Source organism: Pempheris klunzingeri, chromosome 17 (assembly GCF_042242105.1).
Source record: "Pempheris klunzingeri isolate RE-2024b chromosome 17, fPemKlu1.hap1, whole genome shotgun sequence".
NCBI lineage: Eukaryota > Metazoa > Chordata > Actinopteri > Acropomatiformes > Pempheridae > Pempheris > Pempheris klunzingeri.
Window position 1 is genome coordinate 2,604,157 of NC_092028.1, and position 21,762 is coordinate 2,625,918.

Genomic DNA, 21,762 nt, shown 5'->3' on the forward strand with positions numbered 1-21,762 from the left:
TTTAGGGTTCCAGAAATTAGTCTATTCAGCTGCGAGTCTGTTCTCACACTTATTAAGTGCTTTTCGTATTAATCTCTCTTTGTCCAATAAGGAGGCACGTTTCTATATGATGCTGGGCTTCTGTGAAAAGTGCCCAGTGATATCAGTGAGAAGCTTCAGTTAATAAGTGCACCATACTGAGATGGAGCGACAGAGCATTTAACCCAGCATCGACCTTCAAATTCTAGCAAAAGTCATCTTTTCCGTAGAAAAGAAAGGATGGATGGTTACTCAGGAAACATATTACATGGATATCTACGTAGTCTAGTATCCAGTTGGCCATGATAGCATCCATGTTGTAGGACTAGCAGAGATGCTGCAGACACAATTACTAACAAATGTTCAGAAACAGCAGTAACAATAAAGAACCCGTAACCTCCAGTTACCTATAAGATGTGTCTCCTCTGATTGTTTCATGCCAGAGATGAGAGGAACACAGTCATCACTAGTTTGTCTTTAATAAGGAATAGTTTTCATTCAAGTATTTCTTTCTATACCTGAGGAAGAGCCAGTTTGGCCTTGAACGTTTGTCATTCTATATAATTAAAGCAATCAGGAAACATCTGAGCATCTGACTCATCCCCGTTTAATCATTCACTCATTATGGATTATCATTACTTTGCACCATCGCTGACAGGTGAAAGGTCATGTGTCATTTTCACGTCTATAAAATGTGGAGTCTTGGTATTTTTTGCATCATTGGAATTGGAGGAGACCCAATAGAGCACCACTGAGAATCCAGAGACTGAATAAAAAGTTCCAACAGTAAACACTGTGCCCATGTACCCCGTGTTGTCTGGCTACGTGTAAGCTTCAATCTTTGACCTACGTTCACAAACGTGCACATGTATGTCCTTATGCACACGCCCTACATGTTTTATTGGGATTGGGTACATGGACACCATGAATTCAACATTTTCGTTGGGTTCTTAAAAAAAGGAAGGAGTTTAGCCTCTTTGAGCTAACCAGCTAATCGTTAGCATATTGTCAGGTTCTGTCATAGACAGGACTCAAGACTCACAGACAGACACACATGCAGACCAAGCAGTGCTGGGACGGAACATGATAAATGTCTATGTACGTGCTGACAACAAGCATATGTGGTGAAAACTGGAACAAATTGGTAGTCAATGTTGCAACCAGGGACATTTCAGTCTTACAGATATTTGTCAGGACTCAGATACCCAGCTTGCAACCTGGATAATCCTGGACCAACTGGGTTGTCTTGTCTGAGCACCCCATAGTCTATATCATTATCAGAGCATTCCTAATGCTGCAGGACTTCTTATCATTTCTGCATTTGACAAGTCAGCTGCACCTCTAGTTAAATTATGTGACTGTCATGTATTGTATGTTGAGAAAATGGCAGTACTTATGAATATCACAAGAATATATTGTCCCTGAGGGCAGCTTTTTGGCTGCTAATGTGGAATAAGTAATCAAGGTTAATAGTTTTATTTTCCAGTGAGGTGCCAAGGCTCCCAGAGGGTTATGGTTTTTAAATGGCCTTAATATGCCCAGCAGTATGGAGTCCAGTACCACAACAGTATGTGTGTGGCTGTGGATATTTTGGACATCGCAAATGGCTGGTGATATTTTATCTTCATGTGTAGAATCATTCATCATCTGCTCTGCCATCAGCCAGCCCTCCCATCAATTCTGCAGGTCTCAGAGAGGAGTGCAGAATACATAAATGCCTCATCGCTGCACCATTATATCCCTGTTTGTCTCTGGGCCAACCTCAGAACACACAGGAGCCCAAGGCGTGAGGAGCAGGAACATGAGTTTCACAGCTGCATGGATCACTGATAACATTAATGCAGGTGTGGTTTTGCTATAGAGAACTTTTCACATTCAGGCTGTTTGGGGCTGGTGAGCTCTGCTCTTTCTTTTAAGTGCGTGAGTTTAAGTAGGAGTTTTGTTGAATCAAGTACTGTGAGCTGAAACATTACAAACATCACAAGATGAATAATTGCTGTGACAGAATAGTTAAAGGCTGCTATGTTTGGATTTGTCCCCCACAACTGTGTGATTTTTAAGGATTTAGAATTTAGTTTGGCTCTCAGCCCCACTCAGCAGTTGGTGTTAACATTTGTCTCATGGAAACAATGTCAGAGTGAAAGTAAACTTTTATTTATTTTCATGGATTCAGAGTGTGTTTTCCAGAGAGTCAAACTGCACAAAAGAAAAGGAGGAAGCCTAATGAGTGAATGTATTAACGTGCTCAACCTCACTGACCCACCCGCGGGCCGGTCAGTACAAACTTGCTGTACAGCCAAGCATTGTGAAAACCCACATAACCCTATTTTAGATTCTAGATGAGATCTCGGTTTGGGAAAAGGATGTCTAAAGTATTTCCATTTTAGTGGACTGATACAGCCACAGGATATATGTGGTTTTGTCACATTTGTCAATTCAAGATACTTGAAGGCCTATCTTACTTGAGTATTTCTATTTTATGCAACTTTATGCTTTGTGCTTTTACTCCATTACATCTCAGAGGTGCACATTATGCTTTTTACCCCCTACAAGGGACAAGCTTAGTTACTTTTCAGATTACTATTTGTCATCACCTTCCTGCCCAGTGAAATGAACTGTTAATGTTTCTTTGTGTTCCTTACAGACCATGATGCATTAGTGCTGATTAAACAACCCAACGGTATACGAAGTAGTTAAAATCAACAGAATCTTTAACATCAGCAGTAAAATGCAGCACGACAATGAATTCAGCAGTAATATTATAACAGAAACAAATAATTAATAATAGAAAACACTGACCAGAACCGTTTTACTGCACAATGACACTCAAGCGATAATACTTAGCTACTTTTGCATCACATTAACGTGCCTCCTCATCAGACTCACTGCCTTACATTCATGTGCATCTTTTGATGTCTGTACAATAATCATATTCTCTGTACTGTTAACCTTTGCATACTCTCTGGTGAATATTTAGCACATTCCTCCACAACCGCACCGCTTTTTAATTAAAAATGAATATTTTGTGCATATGTTTAACATTTCTTGTTATATTTCTTCATATTCTGTGTTGTCAATATTACTGTGTTATATTTATGCTCCTTGACTTGCAGTCGTTTGTGTTTTTGTTTGAAGTATTTTCACACTGTGGTATTAGTACTTTAACTCAAGCAAAGGATATGAATACTTATCTGATCATAGCCCTGAGCACAGAACCAGGAAGCAAAGACTAAATAAGTTACTCATACATAATGCATTTTAAAATCCCCCCATATCTTTATTATCATATGATGTGTAGCAGGCTGATGATTCCATTTGTCACTATCACAGGTACATCCATTTGGGTATTTGATCATCACATTATCTTATTTATGTCGCCCAGAGTGAGCAGGGATTGGCTCCAGCTCCCCCGCGACCCTGACGGATAAGCGGTATAGACAATGGATGGATGATCTTATTTAGGGTTAATTTGTTTGAGCTCTGATTATTAGTTTCCCCGTCGTTAGCCCGAGCGCCCCCTGCCGGCCCTCCCCCTCCCCCTTCCGGTCGGCAGGCTCACCTGGGCAGGTTGGATAAGCTCCGTTTACGGTAAAATGGTGTTTTCTTTCGTCTTGATGAGAAATGAGCTCCTCGGGGTTCATTAGACCTCCGTGGTGAAGTTTTCCTCAACATGATTCTCTGTTTGTTTCAGCTGTGAGAAACCTTATTTCTTTAATTCAGTTTTCGTCAGAATAATAACTGCTGGTTGGAGCCAAAAAGTCCTGGTTACTAACATGTGATGGCCCTGATTCAGTTCTTTCTTTCCTCTGTCACCATTTCACATATCAACGTGGATGACATGAGTTTTGTGAGCTTTCAGTTTCAGAAAATGTCTGCAGTCCAAATGTTTGGCCTTCTAATTTCAGATATCCAGAATGTCATTTTAAATATCCAAAATACATTGTGACCTGTAAAAATGTCATTATGGATATCACATTGGCATTATGGCTGGAAAAAAATGCAGTTTCACTTATCAACAAGTGCAGATGAAAAATGTGTTTTTACTGGTAAGACCGCAGTTCTGGATATCCAAAGAGACAAGAATCAACTTCTGACTAATAACAATTAGATTGTAGATATCTGAAATGGGAGTTTTTTCATAGTAAGAATTCTTTTTCAGATTATGGTCATCAAAAGTAACGTTGTGGTTATCTGACAAATACACATGAATGGTAATAGTCACGTCAGTTGTCCTAGGACATATACCTGCAATATATATGCAGTATATTAAATATTAGAGAATTAAATGGCTTAAAATGGCCTACCATACACATGCACATGACTGATGTATGATGTGCAGTGGTAGCACTACCACTACAAGTAAGAGTCCTGTATTCAAAACCATATTTAACAGTAAAAGTGTGTTAATATTATCAGCAAGTATCAAAAGTATTCATACTGCTGTCAGTGTATTCCTTTAATATCTGATGTTTCTGGATTAATATTACTCCTACATTAATGTATATTTTGCATTTTACTGCTACTTTATTTACTTTTGGGCAGTTTAATCTCCAGCAGTGCATCATGGTTTATGAGATCATCACATGCTTGTAGCGTCTGTGTCCTGTGAGAACCATGTATCTCTAAAAAGTCTTAAAACTTTTCATGCTCAGAAAAACAGCCTGTTTTAAGGGTTTTCTCTTTCTGGGTAAGAACCATTTAAGTCTTAAATAGTCTTAAATTCTCCACCCATGATTTTAGTAAATGAACATGTTGCTCATTTGGTATTAGTCTTTTAACAGTCACATCATGTTGCTTCCCCACAGCTGTTTGGAGTAATACAGGTGCTGTGGGATGTGCTCTCTTTAATCAGCTGTTGGCTATCAACCTGGAACTGGAGTGTCCTTTCTTTGTGCTTTGGAACTTCACTGGTTCTTCCCAACGTTAACTGTCAGGGACAGTTTTACTAGTTTACTAACTAGTGAGGTAAGTGTCTACTGCCTGTGCTAACATTCATGCTGTTAAGTTATGGTTGCCTCTGTTCAGCTTTTGTTGTCATGTTTGGAAATGTGGCGGCCTACACTGCTGGCTGCTTATATTTGCTCTAATGCTGCTGTTTTAGATCTATGTGCAGCACTTGTAGTGGAGTAAATAGTGACTGCATGCATTGTTGTGGCTTAGATTATTTCTGTTTTTGAGTTGTTATTTGGCACATGCATTATGATGCTTTCATGCTGTTTGAGCAGTGATGAAATATAAATGCTGATATTTGTGAATGTTGTTCCCCAGGTTTGTATTGCATTGCACTCCAGGTTGTGTTTTTCCTCTTCACTGTAGCAAATCCCAAAGCTAATGGTACTATTGTAGGGTAGCTTCAACAATGATTATTGTCTATAATGTTGGGCAACTAATGACTATCCATATCATTTCCTGTCCATGTAGCATTGAAGCAAGAAGCGACAGCAACTGACGATGTTGACGATCACTGATCCCCCTCAGCAAGGTGAGTGTTTGCTGCTTGTGCTAACACGATAATTGGGATTAAATGACTGTGTTCCAATTCCATACACACTGTACACAACAAAATTAAGTATTTTTCAAAACCAAAAGCCGCTTGATGTTTGAATGTGGTGTTAATGAACAATATTGTTTCATACAAAGCATACAAAATTCAGATAGTAAGCTCCAGTATTTGATCTTTAGAAGTCGATGTCACACATATGGTATCATTTCCTCTGGTGAAGGCTAAATGGTAGAGGGTGTTTCTTCTACACAAAACAGTACACCGTAAATGTTGGTATAGAGTGTATTCATTCTACAGCTAACATGTGGTATGGAATCGGGACACATTCTTGGCTCTGTTCAGTCGATGTTGATGCGTGTGTGAACGTGGCTGCTGAGACTGCTGGTTGTTTTCGTTGCTCTTGTGCTGCTTCCTGCTCTGATGCTGCTGTTAATGTGTGTACAGACTTGCAGTGGGACCAGCTCTGAATCAATTTGTTGTTGTTGTTGTTGTGAATTTTATTCTGGCTGTGGTTTGGCATACGTATTATGGTGCTTTCATGCTTTTGATTTTTACTGTGATCAATTATGACTAAAGATGTCTAAGTAGTGAGTGTTATGGGCTGGATTGGCTTTGCATTATACACTCCTCCAGTTGTTGCTGCTTTGTAATCAGCCCTGAGGCTCAGGGTAATACTCTGTGTTGGCTCTAAGAACGTATACATCTGTGCTGTCTTGCACAGAGCCACATAATAATTAGCTGTTATACTGGGACAATATCTACAGTTCATAATAATGCCATTTTGACTCTGAATTTTCTTGTCTGTGAAGTTTTGAACTGTGTGGTTGACTCATAGCTGACACTCATCACTGACCCACTTCAACAAGGTGTTATTTCTTGCACATGCATACAGTGGGTTTATGTCTTGACGCTGTTGTTCAGAAATGCTGCTGCTGGTTGATTTTGTTGCTCTGTGCAGATCTACTTTAGGTTGATTATCTGGTGTTCGCTGGCTGTCAGTTGGAGCTCTTATGCTGCTGTTGTGCATGTGCAATATTTGTGGTATTTGGTATTAATTGTGAAGTAATTGTCTTGTGGCTAACTTGCAGTCATTTTCTTTTGCTTGTTTGGCAGGCACACTGTGATGCTTTTATTTGGAATATGGATGCAATACATGCACTGATGTTCAGTATTATGAGTGTTATCTGCTCGATTTATTCTGTTGTTTAGCTCACTGTGTTCAGTGTTATGGCTGAGGCTGTCTTGTATTCTCACTTTAGGGATGGAAATATGATTATTGGCTTGGACAATGACTCATTTACAGAATTATTTTGGCTTCCTTCGACACTCTTATAGCTAAGGTAGTCGCATTCACATTTTTTCACCCTAACACTACAACATTGGAGGAATGTTCAAAGTCAAATGATTATGTTTATGTGACAGCTTGATTTACTGTTCATCATATCATAATTGCAACTAAACTGCTGAGCTTCCATTTAATGGTTTAAGCTGCTGCTCCATTTAGCCATGCTCATAGCCAATCTGAAGCTAATAGCTAAATACTGATGATCATCTGCTGCTTATCAGAACTACCTAATGTTTCATAAAAACAGTCTGATGTGTTTTTGTGTTTTTTTAAAAATGCACAAATCAATAATTCTTACATATACTAGCCTTCTGCTGCATGCCAAGTGAATTGGTGGGTTCAGTTTTATCTATCTCAGCTCACTGTAGACTATTCCTTTTAATGGCTGGAGGCACTTTGTTGGAGCACATAGTGCCCAGGGTAAGAATCTACATAGTCAATGTCAACCTTGATCATATACTGTATTCACATAATCATCTGAACTCAGTGAGTTGGCAGATTGAAACAATACACTGTACATTAGAGAGAAGAGAGTCACATTCATTATATCAGTGAACGTTGTAAGAGCATGTTTAAAATACAAATTGAGTTGACAGAAGATTCCAAAAGGCCCTTGAGATGACCTTGTTCTTTATTAAAGGGTACTGTAACAGTGGAAATACATGTGATACTTGTCATGGTTTTCCCTTTTTAAAATCCCAGTCAAATTACAATAATGACCAATGGAGCAGAGAGCTTCAGAGCAACTGCGCAACCAAGGTCGTGTACTTAGAAAATTCACAGAAAGATATGTCAGTGCTTTGATCACAAACTGATCCTAATCATTTTTCTCTCAATTCAAGTGGTTGGTATTGAAATGATTTTGAAAAAAATGAGAAAAAGAATTATCTCAAGTTGTAATCAGATCGAGAGGCTACAGTATATTGTCTCCCAGAATTCTTTCACATAGCAACACAGCTTTTAAAAATCCTTTAAATAACAATCAACAGGTTAAATTCTTATGTATTAAATACTTTTCAACATTGCCTTTTCTTTTATTATTATTCTAAGTTTGGTTTACAAAGTCCCAGCAGTAATTTGCTTGTCAGTGTCTTCACCATTACATATCGCTGCCCAAGATATTATTGCACTGATAATTGAGAGTCAACACTCTCAAATACACTATTGGTGTAGAGTTTAATTTTTGCTTTAACCAGAGGCTGAGGAGAGAACCCCCAGGCATGTCTCTTCTCCGAGGGGCCCAGCTTGAGAGCCAAGTGGAGGTCCAGTAAGGATGGGGTCTCAGACCTCAGACTCCAGGCTGGATACTCTGCCCCAGGGCTTTGGCACATAGGGACTGTTGACTCTGCGTGCCACTAACACCTGCCTCCGCTCTCTGTTCCCAGGGCCTGGGTCTTCTCTCTTTCCTGTGCCATCATAGGGCCCAAACATATTGTTGTGATAAACCACCTGCCTGTCACTCATACGAGGCAACATTGCTGCATTATCTGGGCAGTGGCTCGTACAGGGAAACAGGTGGCACATGTCCTTTGAACTGTCGTAGAACTGGGATGGTCCCTGGGCCAGTGGCCCCACATACACTGGTAAGTCTGTGTACGAGTTCAGGTAGGTGGAGTAGTGTCTGTGCACCACTGTGGAGGAGGAGCGGCGCAGGGCAGCGGCATTCTGCAGGATTGCTTCCCTGTAAGAGGGCAGCCGGGTGGATTCAGAGTACTTGAGCTTTTGCTTGTAGGGATAGGAGCCCATGTGGGCTGGGTCTAAGTAGGCAGGCTCAGCAGTCAAGGGGTAGCATGACAGGTTGTGGCCCAGACTGCCATATAGCTTGTGGGGCTTAGGGTTGGCCACTACCACCCGTGGAAAAAGGTCAGGCATGTCTACACGGGTGGACTGAGATGTGGATGTGGAGGGCTTGGTTTCATCTACCTGATGGATCCTATCGTTGCCCCATGTAGCTTTGAGGAATGAGGCGCGGCGGTTGAGTTTGTCCTTTCCCAGGAGTGGTATGTCATCCATTTCAGGCTCCAGGTAGGACTTCATACAGGAGTTGCAGCTGGTGCTACCACCTGGGTAGTGTCCTGCATTGCAGGCCATGGCAGCAGCAACAGGGGCGTGGTTGTTCAGGAGGTGATTGGCCCTCAACTCAGCAAGGCAGGATCGAGGCTCATCGTAGTCACCTCTTACTCTGGGGTCTGCAGCATCAAACACATAACTATGGGACCTCCTCCTCCGGCTCACACAGTCAGGGGGGTAGCTAAACTTCCTCCTTAGCGGTGCTTTGTGCTCCACGTAGATATCGGGTACCTGGAACTCCCGGTAAGGAACAAAAGGGGACGTGGGGTGCCGGGCCTGGTTCTCCACATACAGCCTGCTGCTGTGGTGGGGATTGGAAGTACCAGAGGGAGCAGCGTCCCGCATGGCGATATGAGGACTGCTGAGGCTGGATATTGGCAGTGTCCTCTCTAAGACATGCTGACTGTTGCGGGTCGGGAGCGTGTAGCGGAGTGGAGTAGGTCGGGTCACCACTCGGGGCTTATCAAGGAGGGGCTGGGTGGAGCTGTCCCCATAATGAACTGGGAAGGTGGGTGTGAGCGCCCTCTGAGGGTATGGTGAGTGGTTGTCTGTGATGCTGGAGATATAGGGCAGACGGCCATGGGTCATGTCTGTGGTTACTCTCGGTGGCAGGCCAACCCGCACGTTGTCGGTTCCTCGTCTGCTCCAGTTCTCAATTGTTTTGGTGGCATTGTCTAGAGAATTTTCCACTCTGGCAGAGGACACCATGTCCTTGGCTGTCTGCAGCATCTTTAGCATATTGGCTTGTGTATAGTTGGTGGTGACGTCCGGACTTGGCATACTCCCATTGCGGTCAGTTTGCTCTACTCCATTGAAGCAGCTGTAGATGCCCTGCAGAGAAAGAAAAGGGGGAAATTACGATCCTTGTGCCTCATCAGATATCAGAATGAACCAACAATCCTCTGAACTCCCAAAGGTTTTCAATCATGTTTTGCTGCAGTCACCATGATTAACTTTGGTCAACTCTTATAAAATTTATATTAACTGACTGAGCAAATGAGGTGAAAACAATCATATGGAAAACTCATTGCAGGAAAAGATTTATTGTTGTTTCTGGTAGTTTCACGTTCGCAGTACCGTGTTTGCATTGTTGTTTGCACAGAGCTTGATCTTGAAAATAGCTCAGGCATATAAATGAGTGAGTCACTGATCATGCACTTGCCATATTAGTTTCTCCATTTTTATCCCACCAGCTTTATTTTACTTTCAAATCATGTATCTGCTTGGAATACTTAATCTCACCTCTGACTGCCGTCAACACACAGATGAAGTTTTTTTTAATGGGACAATTTAAATTCAGTTTCTCAGGGATCACAATCACAATATTTCAGCAAGTATCCATGAAGTTCTTTTATTGCATTAAAGTCGTTTTATTTTAATATCTTTTTTATTGTTGCCGTTGAACTATTGTGGTTGTGAACTGATTTGACTGTATTTCCAATATGTCTAAAGCTATGTTTTGAAGGATACCTCAGAAGGACACAGCAGGCTTTGCAACTTCATATTGTCATGCTGGAAGGCCGTCACATACTAGTCTATTAAATTCTCTGCAACTTCTTTCTGCAGAACTTTAAACTCCTACGTCTAATCCTCAACTGCACTGATAATTACAAACATTTCAGAACAAGAGCTGTTATTTATGGCAAACGTAAGTGTTTATGGAATTACACATTTTTTTCATTTTGTATGAAGATAACAACATATACAGTACTGTGCAAAGGTCTTAGCCAGGTGTGAAGAAATGCTGTAAACTAAAAAAAAATGTATAAAATGTATTTATTTATTTTCATTGATTTACAAAATACAAAGTGAGCAAACAGAAGAAAAATCTAAATCAAATCAATATTTGGTGTGACCACCCTTTGCCTTCAAAACAGCATAAATTCTTCAAGGTACACTTGCACAAACTCAGGGAATTTGTAGGATCATAGTCAGGTGTGTGATTAACCCAATTCTACTAAACAGATGCTAACGATAATCAATTTCATATGTAGGTTGGAACACAGTCATTAACTGAAACAGAAACAGCTGTTGGAGGCTTAAAACTGGGTGAGGAACAAACTCTGCCACCAAGGTGGGGCTGTGGAAGACAGGTCCATGTCACAGGTCATCATGTTCAGACTGAGCACAGTAGCAAGACACAAGGTGGTTCTACTGCATCAGCAAGGTCTCCCCCAGGTAAATATTTCAGAGCAGACTGAGGTTTCCAGATGTGCTGTTCAAGTTCTTTTGAAGAGGCACAAAGAAACTGGCAACTTTGAGGACCAACAACTTTGTGGAAACTTAGTGCAGGAGATAAAAGACACATTATGCTCACTTCCCTTTGAAATGGGAAGATGTCTAGCAGTGCCATCAGCTCAGAACTAGCAGAAACCAGTGGGACCCAGATACACCATCTACTGTCTGGAGAAGTCCGGCCTGAGGTGGTCTTCATGGAAGAATTACAGCCAAAAAGTCAAACCTCTGACATGGAAACATGGCCAAGCGACTCAACTATGCATGAAAACAGGAACTGGGGTGCAAAAAAATGGCAGCAGGAGCTCTGGACTGATGAGTCAAAATCAGAAATATTTGGCTGTCATGGAAGTCAGTTTGTTCACTGAAGGGCTGGAGAGCGGTACAATAATGAGTGTCTGCAGGCAACAGTGAAGCTGGTGGAGGTTCCTTGTAAGTTTGGGGCTGCATCTCTGCAAATTGAGTTGGGGATTTGGTCAGGATTAATGGTGTCCTCAATGCTGAGAGATACAGGCATATCCACCATGTAATACCATCAGGGAGGCGTCTGATTGGCTCCAAATTTAGTCTGCAGCAGGACAACGACCCCAAACATACAGCCAATGTCATCAGGAACTATCTTCAGCGTAAATAAGGACAAGGAGTCCTGGAAGAGATGGTGTGGCCCCTACAGAGAGCCCTGATCTAACCATCATTGAGTCTGTTTGTGATAACATGAAGAAACAGAAGAATGTTAGACACCTACATCCACAGAAGATCTGTGGTTAGTTCTCCAAGATGAACCACCTTCCTGCTGAGTTGGTGTTTTGGGGGGCAAAGGGTGGTCACATTACATGTTGATTTGATTTAGATTTTTCTTCTGTTCACTCCCATTGCATTTTGTAAATTGATAAACAATTACATTTTATATTTTTGAAAGCATTCTTACTTTCTTCACACCTGCCTAAAACGTCACATTTTGCACAGTAATGTGTGTGGTAAGATAAACCATCTTCTGCAGTGTGCAGTGTGAGGACTACTTACTCTACTGATAGCTAGGAGGAAATCCAGGCGCTCTGATTTGCGGACTGAATGTCGTAGTTTCCAGTAGAGCAGATGTTCCCAAGCGAAAACCAGCAGGCTCAGGCCCATGGCCACAAGTAACATGTAGAAAACCCCCGCCATGTTGTCTATGTCCAGCTTACTGCTCATCACCTCCTTCTTCTCATTACGACAGATGCCTGTGAGCCAGACGGTCTGTAGCTTCTGTGTGTCACCTGTGAGTGTGGAGCACAGAATACAAACTTGAGCCCTATTTGCATAACACTAGTGTTATCTGGGGACTTGTGGAGTGAGTAATGAAACGCCCTCCAACCTCTCATGAAATGCATTTGCATGGGATAATTAAATTCTGTGAAATAACACACACAACTGTACAAGGTGGAACAATTCATCTGTTTGTAATTTAGAAAATCCAAATTCGATCCTGATCATTTGTTATTTCTTTTTAAGTCTAAAGCAGTTACTTTTTCACAGGAAGAGTATAAACTAGTATAAGGCTCATCCTTTCCAACTTGTGGCCCCTTAAAACAAAGCTACCATATGTCCACTGGTTATATGTGTACTGGTTTTCACCAGTTTGAGGCTTGATTTTTTTTTGTCGTTGTAACATAATCATCAGAAGACTGAAGAAGTAAAATTATCTAGTAGTTCACAAATATTAAAAAGCATGAGAAAATGTTTGTATTTGGCAAGTTGCAAAAATGTTGATACTGAACGTATTTCAATGACGACATGTTTCATTTGTTTATTGCCCATATATCCAATCTTACAATACAATGTCTACTTATAGTGACTATTGTTGAGGACCAGTGTTGTTGCTCTGTCACTAAAACTGGTCAGATCATTTTTACTGACTTAACAATAAAACATGGCACAGAATAAACCTAATCATGAGCTGATCTGCTAAATTATTAAATGATTGGATAAATGATACATCTGAATAGTAAATATTTCCCCTTGTTTAGTCTAGTTTTGTGTGTTTTCCCGCTATTGTCCAACCCTTCATCACCAAAAATAAAATGGTTTTCTGTCTGTTTCACTACTTTCTAAATCCCATCTGTCTGAGAGGCCATCAACAAAGCACTCTCAGTTTGACGTTCTATGCAAAGTGTTGTATCATTCCTCTTACCATCTATTGCATATTTCTGCCAAAGGTGACAAGGCTGTTGCCTGAGGCTTGCCTGAGGAGCTGATGTTGGCAGAACAAGTGTGACATTTTAAATCACCTCTTGAAACTTGTTTTTATTGTCATGCGTTTATGACGTGTCTCTCATTCAGATGGATTTTACTGTAATAACACCCCATGTAAATACCCTATATTAAGTTTCCCTTTGCTACCTTCTTGTTTTTCTTAATGTGTATGGCAGCTTTCATTCCTTACATTTATTCATATTCAGCTTTATGGAAAATGTGCTTTTATTATAGAAATAATACTGGAAATAATCTGTGAAATTCAATATTCATATTCAAAATATATGAAGAGTTTTACCATCAGCCAGGAACTGGAGCAGGGCCAGGTCGATGGGTCTTTTCCAGCGTGAATCCTTCTGCAAGGCAATGCCATAACCAGTGGTAGCAAACACTTTCCCACTGCCAATGGTCACCAGCTTGCAGCCCTCATCTTTGCCAGCCATGTAATTCAGCACAGCAGCATCATAGATAAAGGCATCCAGTTTCCTAGCAGGGTAAAGAAATGGATTTTTACACAAATGGCCATTATATAACCGTTTGGCTCCGCTTTGGCTCACAGTTCTGCTGTAAATATATTTTTCCTAGCCTTGGCAGACACCTACCCTGTTTTGAGGCTGTTAAGGGCATCCTCCACTCCCTTCTGGTTGTATTTGACCATGTGGGAGTGCATCTCGGGGTAGTTACTCCTTATGTTGCGCTCAGTACTGCCATTTGGGACTGTACCAAAGCGAAACGGAGGGTACTGCTCCTGTGGCTTTTGAAACTGTTGAGAAGGGTAGAACAAGGGTTGATGATGACAAACATTACCTGTGATATTAATTGATTCAACATGTGAATAGATATGTGAAAGAAATGTATAATTTTTTTTCTAAAAGGACGTAATTGCCATAGAGACCAAGGCATGAGTGTATAATCAGATTCAGTTTGTCTCATCATCCTGATGGTTGTCTTGTGGTTTACTTACAGTGCTTTTTTCTGTCATTTCGAAGCACCACACTAGTTGTAAGGCCCAGATAAAAAGCTCTGACATACTAATACAACACCTCTGCATTCTTATGTTTTCTACCTCCCAAGTGCTTCTGTGTTAGTTATCCAGCCGGCCTCTTGCTCTGTTAATTTACACATCTAACTGTACAATCAAAAGACTCGACAATCAGACACTGTGTCCACAATTCCTTCATCCTTTCCTTGTCTGACTTCTTATTTCATCCTCTTGCTTTTGGCAGTACTATATGCATTTAATTAGCTGTGTAGACAGGAAGTGGGATGTGGTGGAAATGCAATCGGCAAAATTGCACTTTTTCATTAACCTTATGCAAATATGGTCACAGTACTGGGGGACAATTTGAGCTTAAGTTTGTGTATGTGACAAGGGGCAAGATTATGTCAGGACATGTAAAATTGAAAATTAACCAGACCTTATTTGCATTCTGATATCAAACCATTGGCAGTCTCGCAAGGTCAAGTTCAGATATACAGTATATATATATATATATGTTTGGCCCCAGATCACAAGTTTATCCTGAGGGCTTGTACAATCTGTACAACCATAGACCATCAATTCAGATAAGATTCAGAGGTGCCATGATGTGAAATAGGACTGTAGGCTCATGCACATAATAGACAGTACAATAGACAGAAAGTAGCAGTTATAATAATGTACAGAAACTGAAATACCATTTACAACGAATAACTACAAAGGAGCAACACTACAGAGTAATAGGAACACAGTGCTATGACATATTGCACATGGCTAACAAGTCCTCACACCTTTCTCTTATGAAGCAGGCTTTATGTTGCATTGACTGAAACTCTAATTAGAACCATGTGCTCCAGAGCTCACCACTCATTAGCTCATGCCTAATTACAAGATTAGCCCTTTATCATTACCCCTCAAAATCTTCTACCGCTGTGGTTAAGGTTGGGTTTAAGCAACTAAAACAAGTTGGTAAGGGTTAGGGATGGACTCACAGTTAAAAAGACAGGATACAAACCTACAAACATTGTGGTGTCACTTTGTACTGTACAAACGTGCTACTACCTCCCCTCTAGAAGTGCTACAACAGCATCCTGCTACTGTGACCTTGGCATCTGAGAGGGGACAGTGATTGTTTGCAAGATGTCTCTTGTCAGGAAAATGTAAACATGGGTTGTTTAAAGTGCTTGTCTAGACAGTGAATGAAGTTGTTTTTCTGGTGAAGACAGTGCTTACTGTAGGTCTGTCCATGAAGCCTGCTTAGGTTGAGCTACCTCGCTATATCTGGGCAGCATGTTGCTGAGACATTTTTCTGCAAACAGTTTCTTGGTACCACATAGGACAGAGATGTAGTGTGTGGGACATTAGTGGTGGATTGAAGGAGGTTGGGGCGATGTCAGAGTTAACATGATGTGTTGCCCTATCACAAGGACTTTTCTTAAGTGAAGTGTCTATTCTGTGGGGATGAGGTAATCATCTGCCTTAACACAGCTCAGTGTCCTTAGTGCTGCTCTGCTTGTCTACATCATTCTCTCCTTTGATACAAGGTCACTCTCGGTGGCTTCATCTAGTACCTCATTTACATTTACTTAACCTGAGGGGTTCGGCACAGCTGGAGAAACAGCACTTCAACCCTCCATTCCCTCCATGCTGCCTTGTGGAATGCTGCTCAATAATCTATGGACTCACTGTCAAAATGGCTGTCCTTCTTTCTCCGCATAGCAGAGTTAATGTATAATGAGATGAGAATTGTAAATGACTTTGCCAGAATCATAATGAGCAGTGGACAGCTTGGTCTTTTCCTCAAATGTCTCTTTAATCCCATCAGTTGCCTGCGAGCAAACAGTCTACAAACCGTCTCTTGTGCTGATGGGTTAACATGGATTTCCTTGTCAATACTCTCATAAAACAGATCCTCTGGCCAGACAAATATGCATAGATAATACCAGAAATTATAATCACAGTCCGTCCTGAAAATTCCCTTGTGTGTTACATTTCATAGGCTTTTCACAGACATTACCATCTAAAGAGTCAGGGGATGTCATTCAATTTCTCCACTTACTCCATGAACCCTTTTATATTTCGTGGGAAAAGTGGAAAAAGTCCCAGCCGTGACATTGCCACTTCTGGATATTTGCCTTCATAGCTCTACCACACACTGTTTACACACCCAAAATAGACCACTTTGTGTTTTCCTAAGCTGTACATCAAACACTGCAACACGCCCGACAACACACACAGGAGTGTCAATGACAGTGACAGAGCTGTGTACCTTTTTGTCACTTAGTCCAGAGACTGTGTCGATGTATTGCTCCTGGATCATGAAGGCTGCCAGGTTGGCTGTGTAGGAAGCCAGGAAGATGACGGCGAAGAAAGCCCAGACAAGGACCATGATCTTACTGGTGGTGCCCTTTGGGTTCTCAATGGGGACGGAGTTGTTGAAGACGATTCCCCACAGCAGCCACACTGACTTCCCAATAGTGAAGGTGGGACCTCCGGGATCTAGGAAACATGAAGTCAAGAGTTGACACCTCTCAGTAGTACTCACAGCACATGGTGGACGATGCTGGAGGAAATACACTCATCAGTGTACAATGGCTATAAGTGTACAATGGCTGTGGGAGACAGGACGTAAACTGTGCTCAATTGGGAAGTAGTCACACACTTTATATTCTTAGCCATCCAGGTTTTTGGAAATGTAACCTCCATGCTATTTGTTTCAGTGCAAGAGTTCCCTTGTCAGCATACATAAATGTTTCAAGCATTTGAATATCAGATATTTTAATAAATGAGATAAACCAGTATTAAAAAGAAAACACAATTTGCCTTACAATGACATCAGATCTGTTTGTGAAAATATGCTCGGCCTGTTTTGTGTGTGTTTTATTTTATTTTACATGCATAACTGAGTTTTGACTGAACCTAGGTGTCTTTCTGAGTACCATGTTATTGCTGCGTCCATAAATCAAGCTGCTGAAATTTTGACAAAAGCTAGATCCAGTATTTTTCAGTGCCAGTCAGCTCCCCTGGGTATGTGGTCCAGTGTTCGATCCAGGTGCAGGTGACCTGAGTTATGTGTCAGTGTTGCCAAATTGCGATGAGCAGACCTTACATTGTTAACATGAAATCAAATGCCAAATGTCAGCAGGCCGACAATAACACACAACAACAGTGAAGCAGCTGTCCTGTTTGGTAGTCTGGAAGATAACTTGGTTCAGGTAGAACTCAGTTACATGTCTATGCTAAAATGTATACAACCAATTGACGTTGTTATAATACTCTTATGCATTGAAAAACATGTCCTGTTTGACCTTGCTTTTCATTTTGGCATCATATATGGGCTGCATCCTTAAATACATGAAAAGAAATATCAGAAGCCGAGACATGACCGCATCCCCTTTGGCCTTTCTTCATCCATTATAGGATATTTTATAGACCACATGGCTCAGAGATTAGACTGCAGTATCTCAATTTTCCAGGCATTGATCCAATGAATGGCCACTGTAAATAGGCTTGGATTTCAAATGTTCTCTAAAGCCCCTCGAGGTCTGTGTACATTGCCTTTCTGTGTGGGAGTTGAGGGACGTCAGTGTTAAAATTAATTCATTTAAGCACATAAACATTTAATTGCTGCTTTTGCTGTGTATGACAAAATGAAACAGAAAAATTATCCTTTTCATTTTAACGTTTGAAAATGCATCTTAGCTGCTCAAACAAAATTAAAACCCGGTAGACAAATAAGTGTACCCAACCATAGGTTTGACATAACTTGAATTAATGTACGTAAAAGGTACATTGAGTTTGTATTTTGAAATGTGTGGTTACATACAATGGCAAATGTAAATGTTTGTGTATAATTTAGCAGATCTAAAATTAAAAAATAAAAGTCAGACACTAAAGCAGGATGGACGACCAGATACGAAGAAGCCTAACGTTAAACAAGCCCAATGAGGCCACTGCACCTTTTAATATGTGCTAAAATCAAATCAAGGCCCAGTTTAAATTTTTTTATTTTCAGGTTCAAGCATCACATTACAACCTGATTTGACATTGAATTTCGTTATGATTATGGCAAGGTGAAGCTTAGGAGTCCACTTCCCCTTTCGTTGTACATCATGTGCACACAAATGGCAAATGTAATTTAAATTGGGTTATATTACTTCATTTCCCCTTAACTTCCATACACAGGTTATGAATGTGAATGAAAACATATAGTTTGTTTTCCTCTGCCTGTTCCAGTGAGCTATTCTCCAACATTTACATATTGATGATGCAGTTGCTGAAAATTTGTCAAGCCAGGGTTGTTGAAGTAGGGTAGGCCTGAGTTTAGAGTGCCCCGTACTTTCACATTGACCCCTAACTGAACCAAAATCATCTGAGAGGTGTACTACGACCTGAGTAAATGGTCTTTTGCACCATTTAAGAGGCTTCCTCGTAACCCACCTCGATCACCATGGTAATTCATGATGCAAACTTAACCCCGTTCTGAGTTTTGTCTTAAACAAGTGATAAAGAGTGCCGCCCTCTTTTTGCTAAAAGCTCCAAACTATTGTTGAGCTATCTTTCTTTAAAACGCAGGCGACCTTCAGTTTCTATGTGCATCATGCTTTACGTTGCACTCATAAAACAAGCAAAAACAACAACAACAAAATAGCTTTTCAAGCAGTCACACTCTCATCCTCTACCCTGTTGTTGTGGTTGTGATGGGAGGATCAGCAGATGGATGGATGAGGGAGGCGAGACTCACCTTTGGCACTGACCAGGCTGCGGTTGTACCCAACTGGACTGCAGTATTCAAAGACAAAGACTGTGATGGCCACGACAGTCAGACACATGACGAACATCATCACCCAGACTGCCGGACTGTATGGCTCTACAGGGACACGGGACACAGTGAGAGGGGTGAAATACGTTCAAGAGAAGGAAGAGCTCGATGAGACACTAAAGATTCAAGCTGCATCTGTTTGTAATGATGAGAAAACTGGGCAAATTTAAACAAAAATTATTCTAGGATTAAAGACAATGTCTACATAACCCTAAAAATGAAGTAAAACAAGATTAAATATTCTATGAAAATAACCAAAAATACATACATAAAATAATACAGAAAAGATTTTGAACATATATAACCATGAAAAATATATTTGTTCAATTAAAATTGGCATACAAAAGACAATATAGTACACTAAAATTAGTGTAAAGACACAAAATGCAAATTAAATGTAGTTATTTATATTTATTTTAGAGAGGCCCATGGCTGGAACAAAGCAGTGCCACTGTAATCACAGTGCACAGTATGTTTAACCATAAGTCCCCACTGATAGCTAAGTTAAGCACATTTTTTCAAGCAAAGGCAAAAACAGCCATATGTTTTCATTACTTCAGAGAAGCACAGAGGAGTTTGTCACCTAAAAAGGCAGATGGTGAGACAGTCCCGTTACTTCTGGCCACCATCACACTGATCCCTGTCTCCACAAAGGGCACCGAGAAGTCAATAATCTCAGAGCGCTCTTCATTTATGGTCAGCGAGCCGATGGCCATGTCCGCCCGTTTGTAGAACACCTGTGGCGGCGGGAGGAAAGTCAATAGAGATGTGTTTTGGGTGAGATGAAAGTGTGAATGGAGAGCGGATGTTTGTCTGGTGCTATCATAAATCGCACCGTGTGTGTCAGTGTCCGACATAACAGTGGACGTCCACTGCTGACCTTTGAGATAAATCTCATCTATCAGTGAAGCCAACGCTCTCGGCCTCTGTCCCTGATGGTGATGTACTGTCTGGTTCCTGCAGCGCCCCCCCCCCCCTCTAACCAGAAGCCTACCCTGATGTAGTCTTTCCTTTTTTCAATACTGCGTTGTAAAGCATCATCCACCATCTAATCCATCTCTAATCTGTTAGAGGTATAGTTGCAGCATATAGCATAATGCCTATTATATAAGACGTCTGCTGACAAAATATTACAAGCAGGAAGTGGAACTAATAGCTCAGGGGAAAAGGTCACCAGGCTGAATAGGAAGTGATGCTATTCTTGCTTCGTCCGAATCACTTGTAGTCCCACTTGTACAGTTCAGACGCCCCTGTGACTGCTTGTCCAGCCTTTTTCCCCCACACCACACTACTGTTTATCATACTGATGGAGAGCTGGTAGATTTACAGTCCAGACACTCTGCCTCATGCAAGCCATTAGCTCTCCTATGGAGGCTGATGCCTCATTGAGCACAATAGCCTTCATGTTTCTGAAAAAAAGGGAGAAAAGGCCAACTAATGTTGTATCCTCCAACTTTTCAAAAGGAGGGCCGGCCAGGGAAATGTGATTGTGGAGATTATTCACAAGGACACCTACTCCTCCTCTCTGTTCAGCAGCCCCCCCCTCATCCACCATAGTGACCTTGGTACCTATTCATGTACTCAATAATCTTGCCTTCAAATGACTTTTTCTTATTATTTTTTTTTTTTACTGAATCAAAAAAAGGCTTGTTTTCTCTCTAATTTTTTTTTACTTTCATGATCCTGTTTTTATTTCATACCACAATGGGTCAATCAGTGGGTTGTGCTCACATACCAAAGCAATAAACAAAAGAATAACTATCACTTCAAATCAAATATTTGTATACATATTTGTGAGCATTGATAAAAGTACACTAATTATGACATGATGAAAAATCTGAATCATTACATTTTTTTTCATGTTCATAATTGTAAACGGCAATTCAAAAAGACCTTTAGTATAGTTAGGGGGATAAATTAATGGATATTTGCATATATATTGTCTTCTTGTATATGTCCTGCATATTTGAGTTTTTTGTGAGTGGTATGATGCCAGCCAAGATGTCTGTTGCAAAAGTCTGCTCTGTCAAGTTTTGACAGTTTGTTCCTAGCTGGAGGATTATTGTTCAGAGCAAAACATCTCACTGCAACAACCTAGGATTACTACACAAGCCAAACAAAGTGTTTTTAAATTTTTGGAGTAAACCATAATTCATCTGTGGCCTCCTTACTACATCCTAAACAAGAGAGTAGCCTTCAGTATAACCAAGATAAACTCTAGAGGAGTTTGAAATATATGGATGCTCACTAGGAATAAGAAGGTATTATAAAGCTGCATTATATTATGTGTATGTATGTATGTATTTTTGTGTTTTTATTAATTCAGCACTCACAGGCCTCTAACATTATGAAATTGTAATTCTAAATTCCTGAAGTGACCTGAAAGTAGCTGCTGCAATAAGAAGCAGTGAAACATTAAAGAAACATTCTTCAAAGATTCAGGAATTATTAATAAGAATAGTGCATTTTAAGGAATATTTTCCCTGGTTGTTAATCTTGAATCTCAGTTCAGCTTAATCAGCGCTGGAAATGCAACACTGCCAAAGTAGATGTAATAG

The 21,762-nt window shown here is 40.7% G+C and overlaps 1 protein-coding gene across 1 annotated transcript in view; it reads right to left on the reverse strand.

The window, feature by feature from the left end:
• Nucleotides 1–8,147: 8,147 nt before the first annotated feature.
• grin2ca (glutamate receptor, ionotropic, N-methyl D-aspartate 2Ca) overlaps nt 8,148–21,762 on the reverse strand; it is a 51,817-nt gene continuing 38,202 nt past the window's right edge. Inside the window, exons 6-12 of the mRNA XM_070848008.1 lie at nt 19,788–19,941; nt 19,127–19,252; nt 16,652–16,881; nt 14,006–14,166; nt 13,702–13,889; nt 12,195–12,427; nt 8,148–9,767 (exon numbers count right to left, since the gene is read on the reverse strand). Of these exons, the coding sequence (XP_070704109.1) occupies nt 8,148–9,767; nt 12,195–12,427; nt 13,702–13,889; nt 14,006–14,166; nt 16,652–16,881; nt 19,127–19,252; nt 19,788–19,941 (2,712 nt within the window). The remainder of the gene's footprint in view (nt 9,768–12,194; nt 12,428–13,701; nt 13,890–14,005; nt 14,167–16,651; nt 16,882–19,126; nt 19,253–19,787; nt 19,942–21,762) is intronic.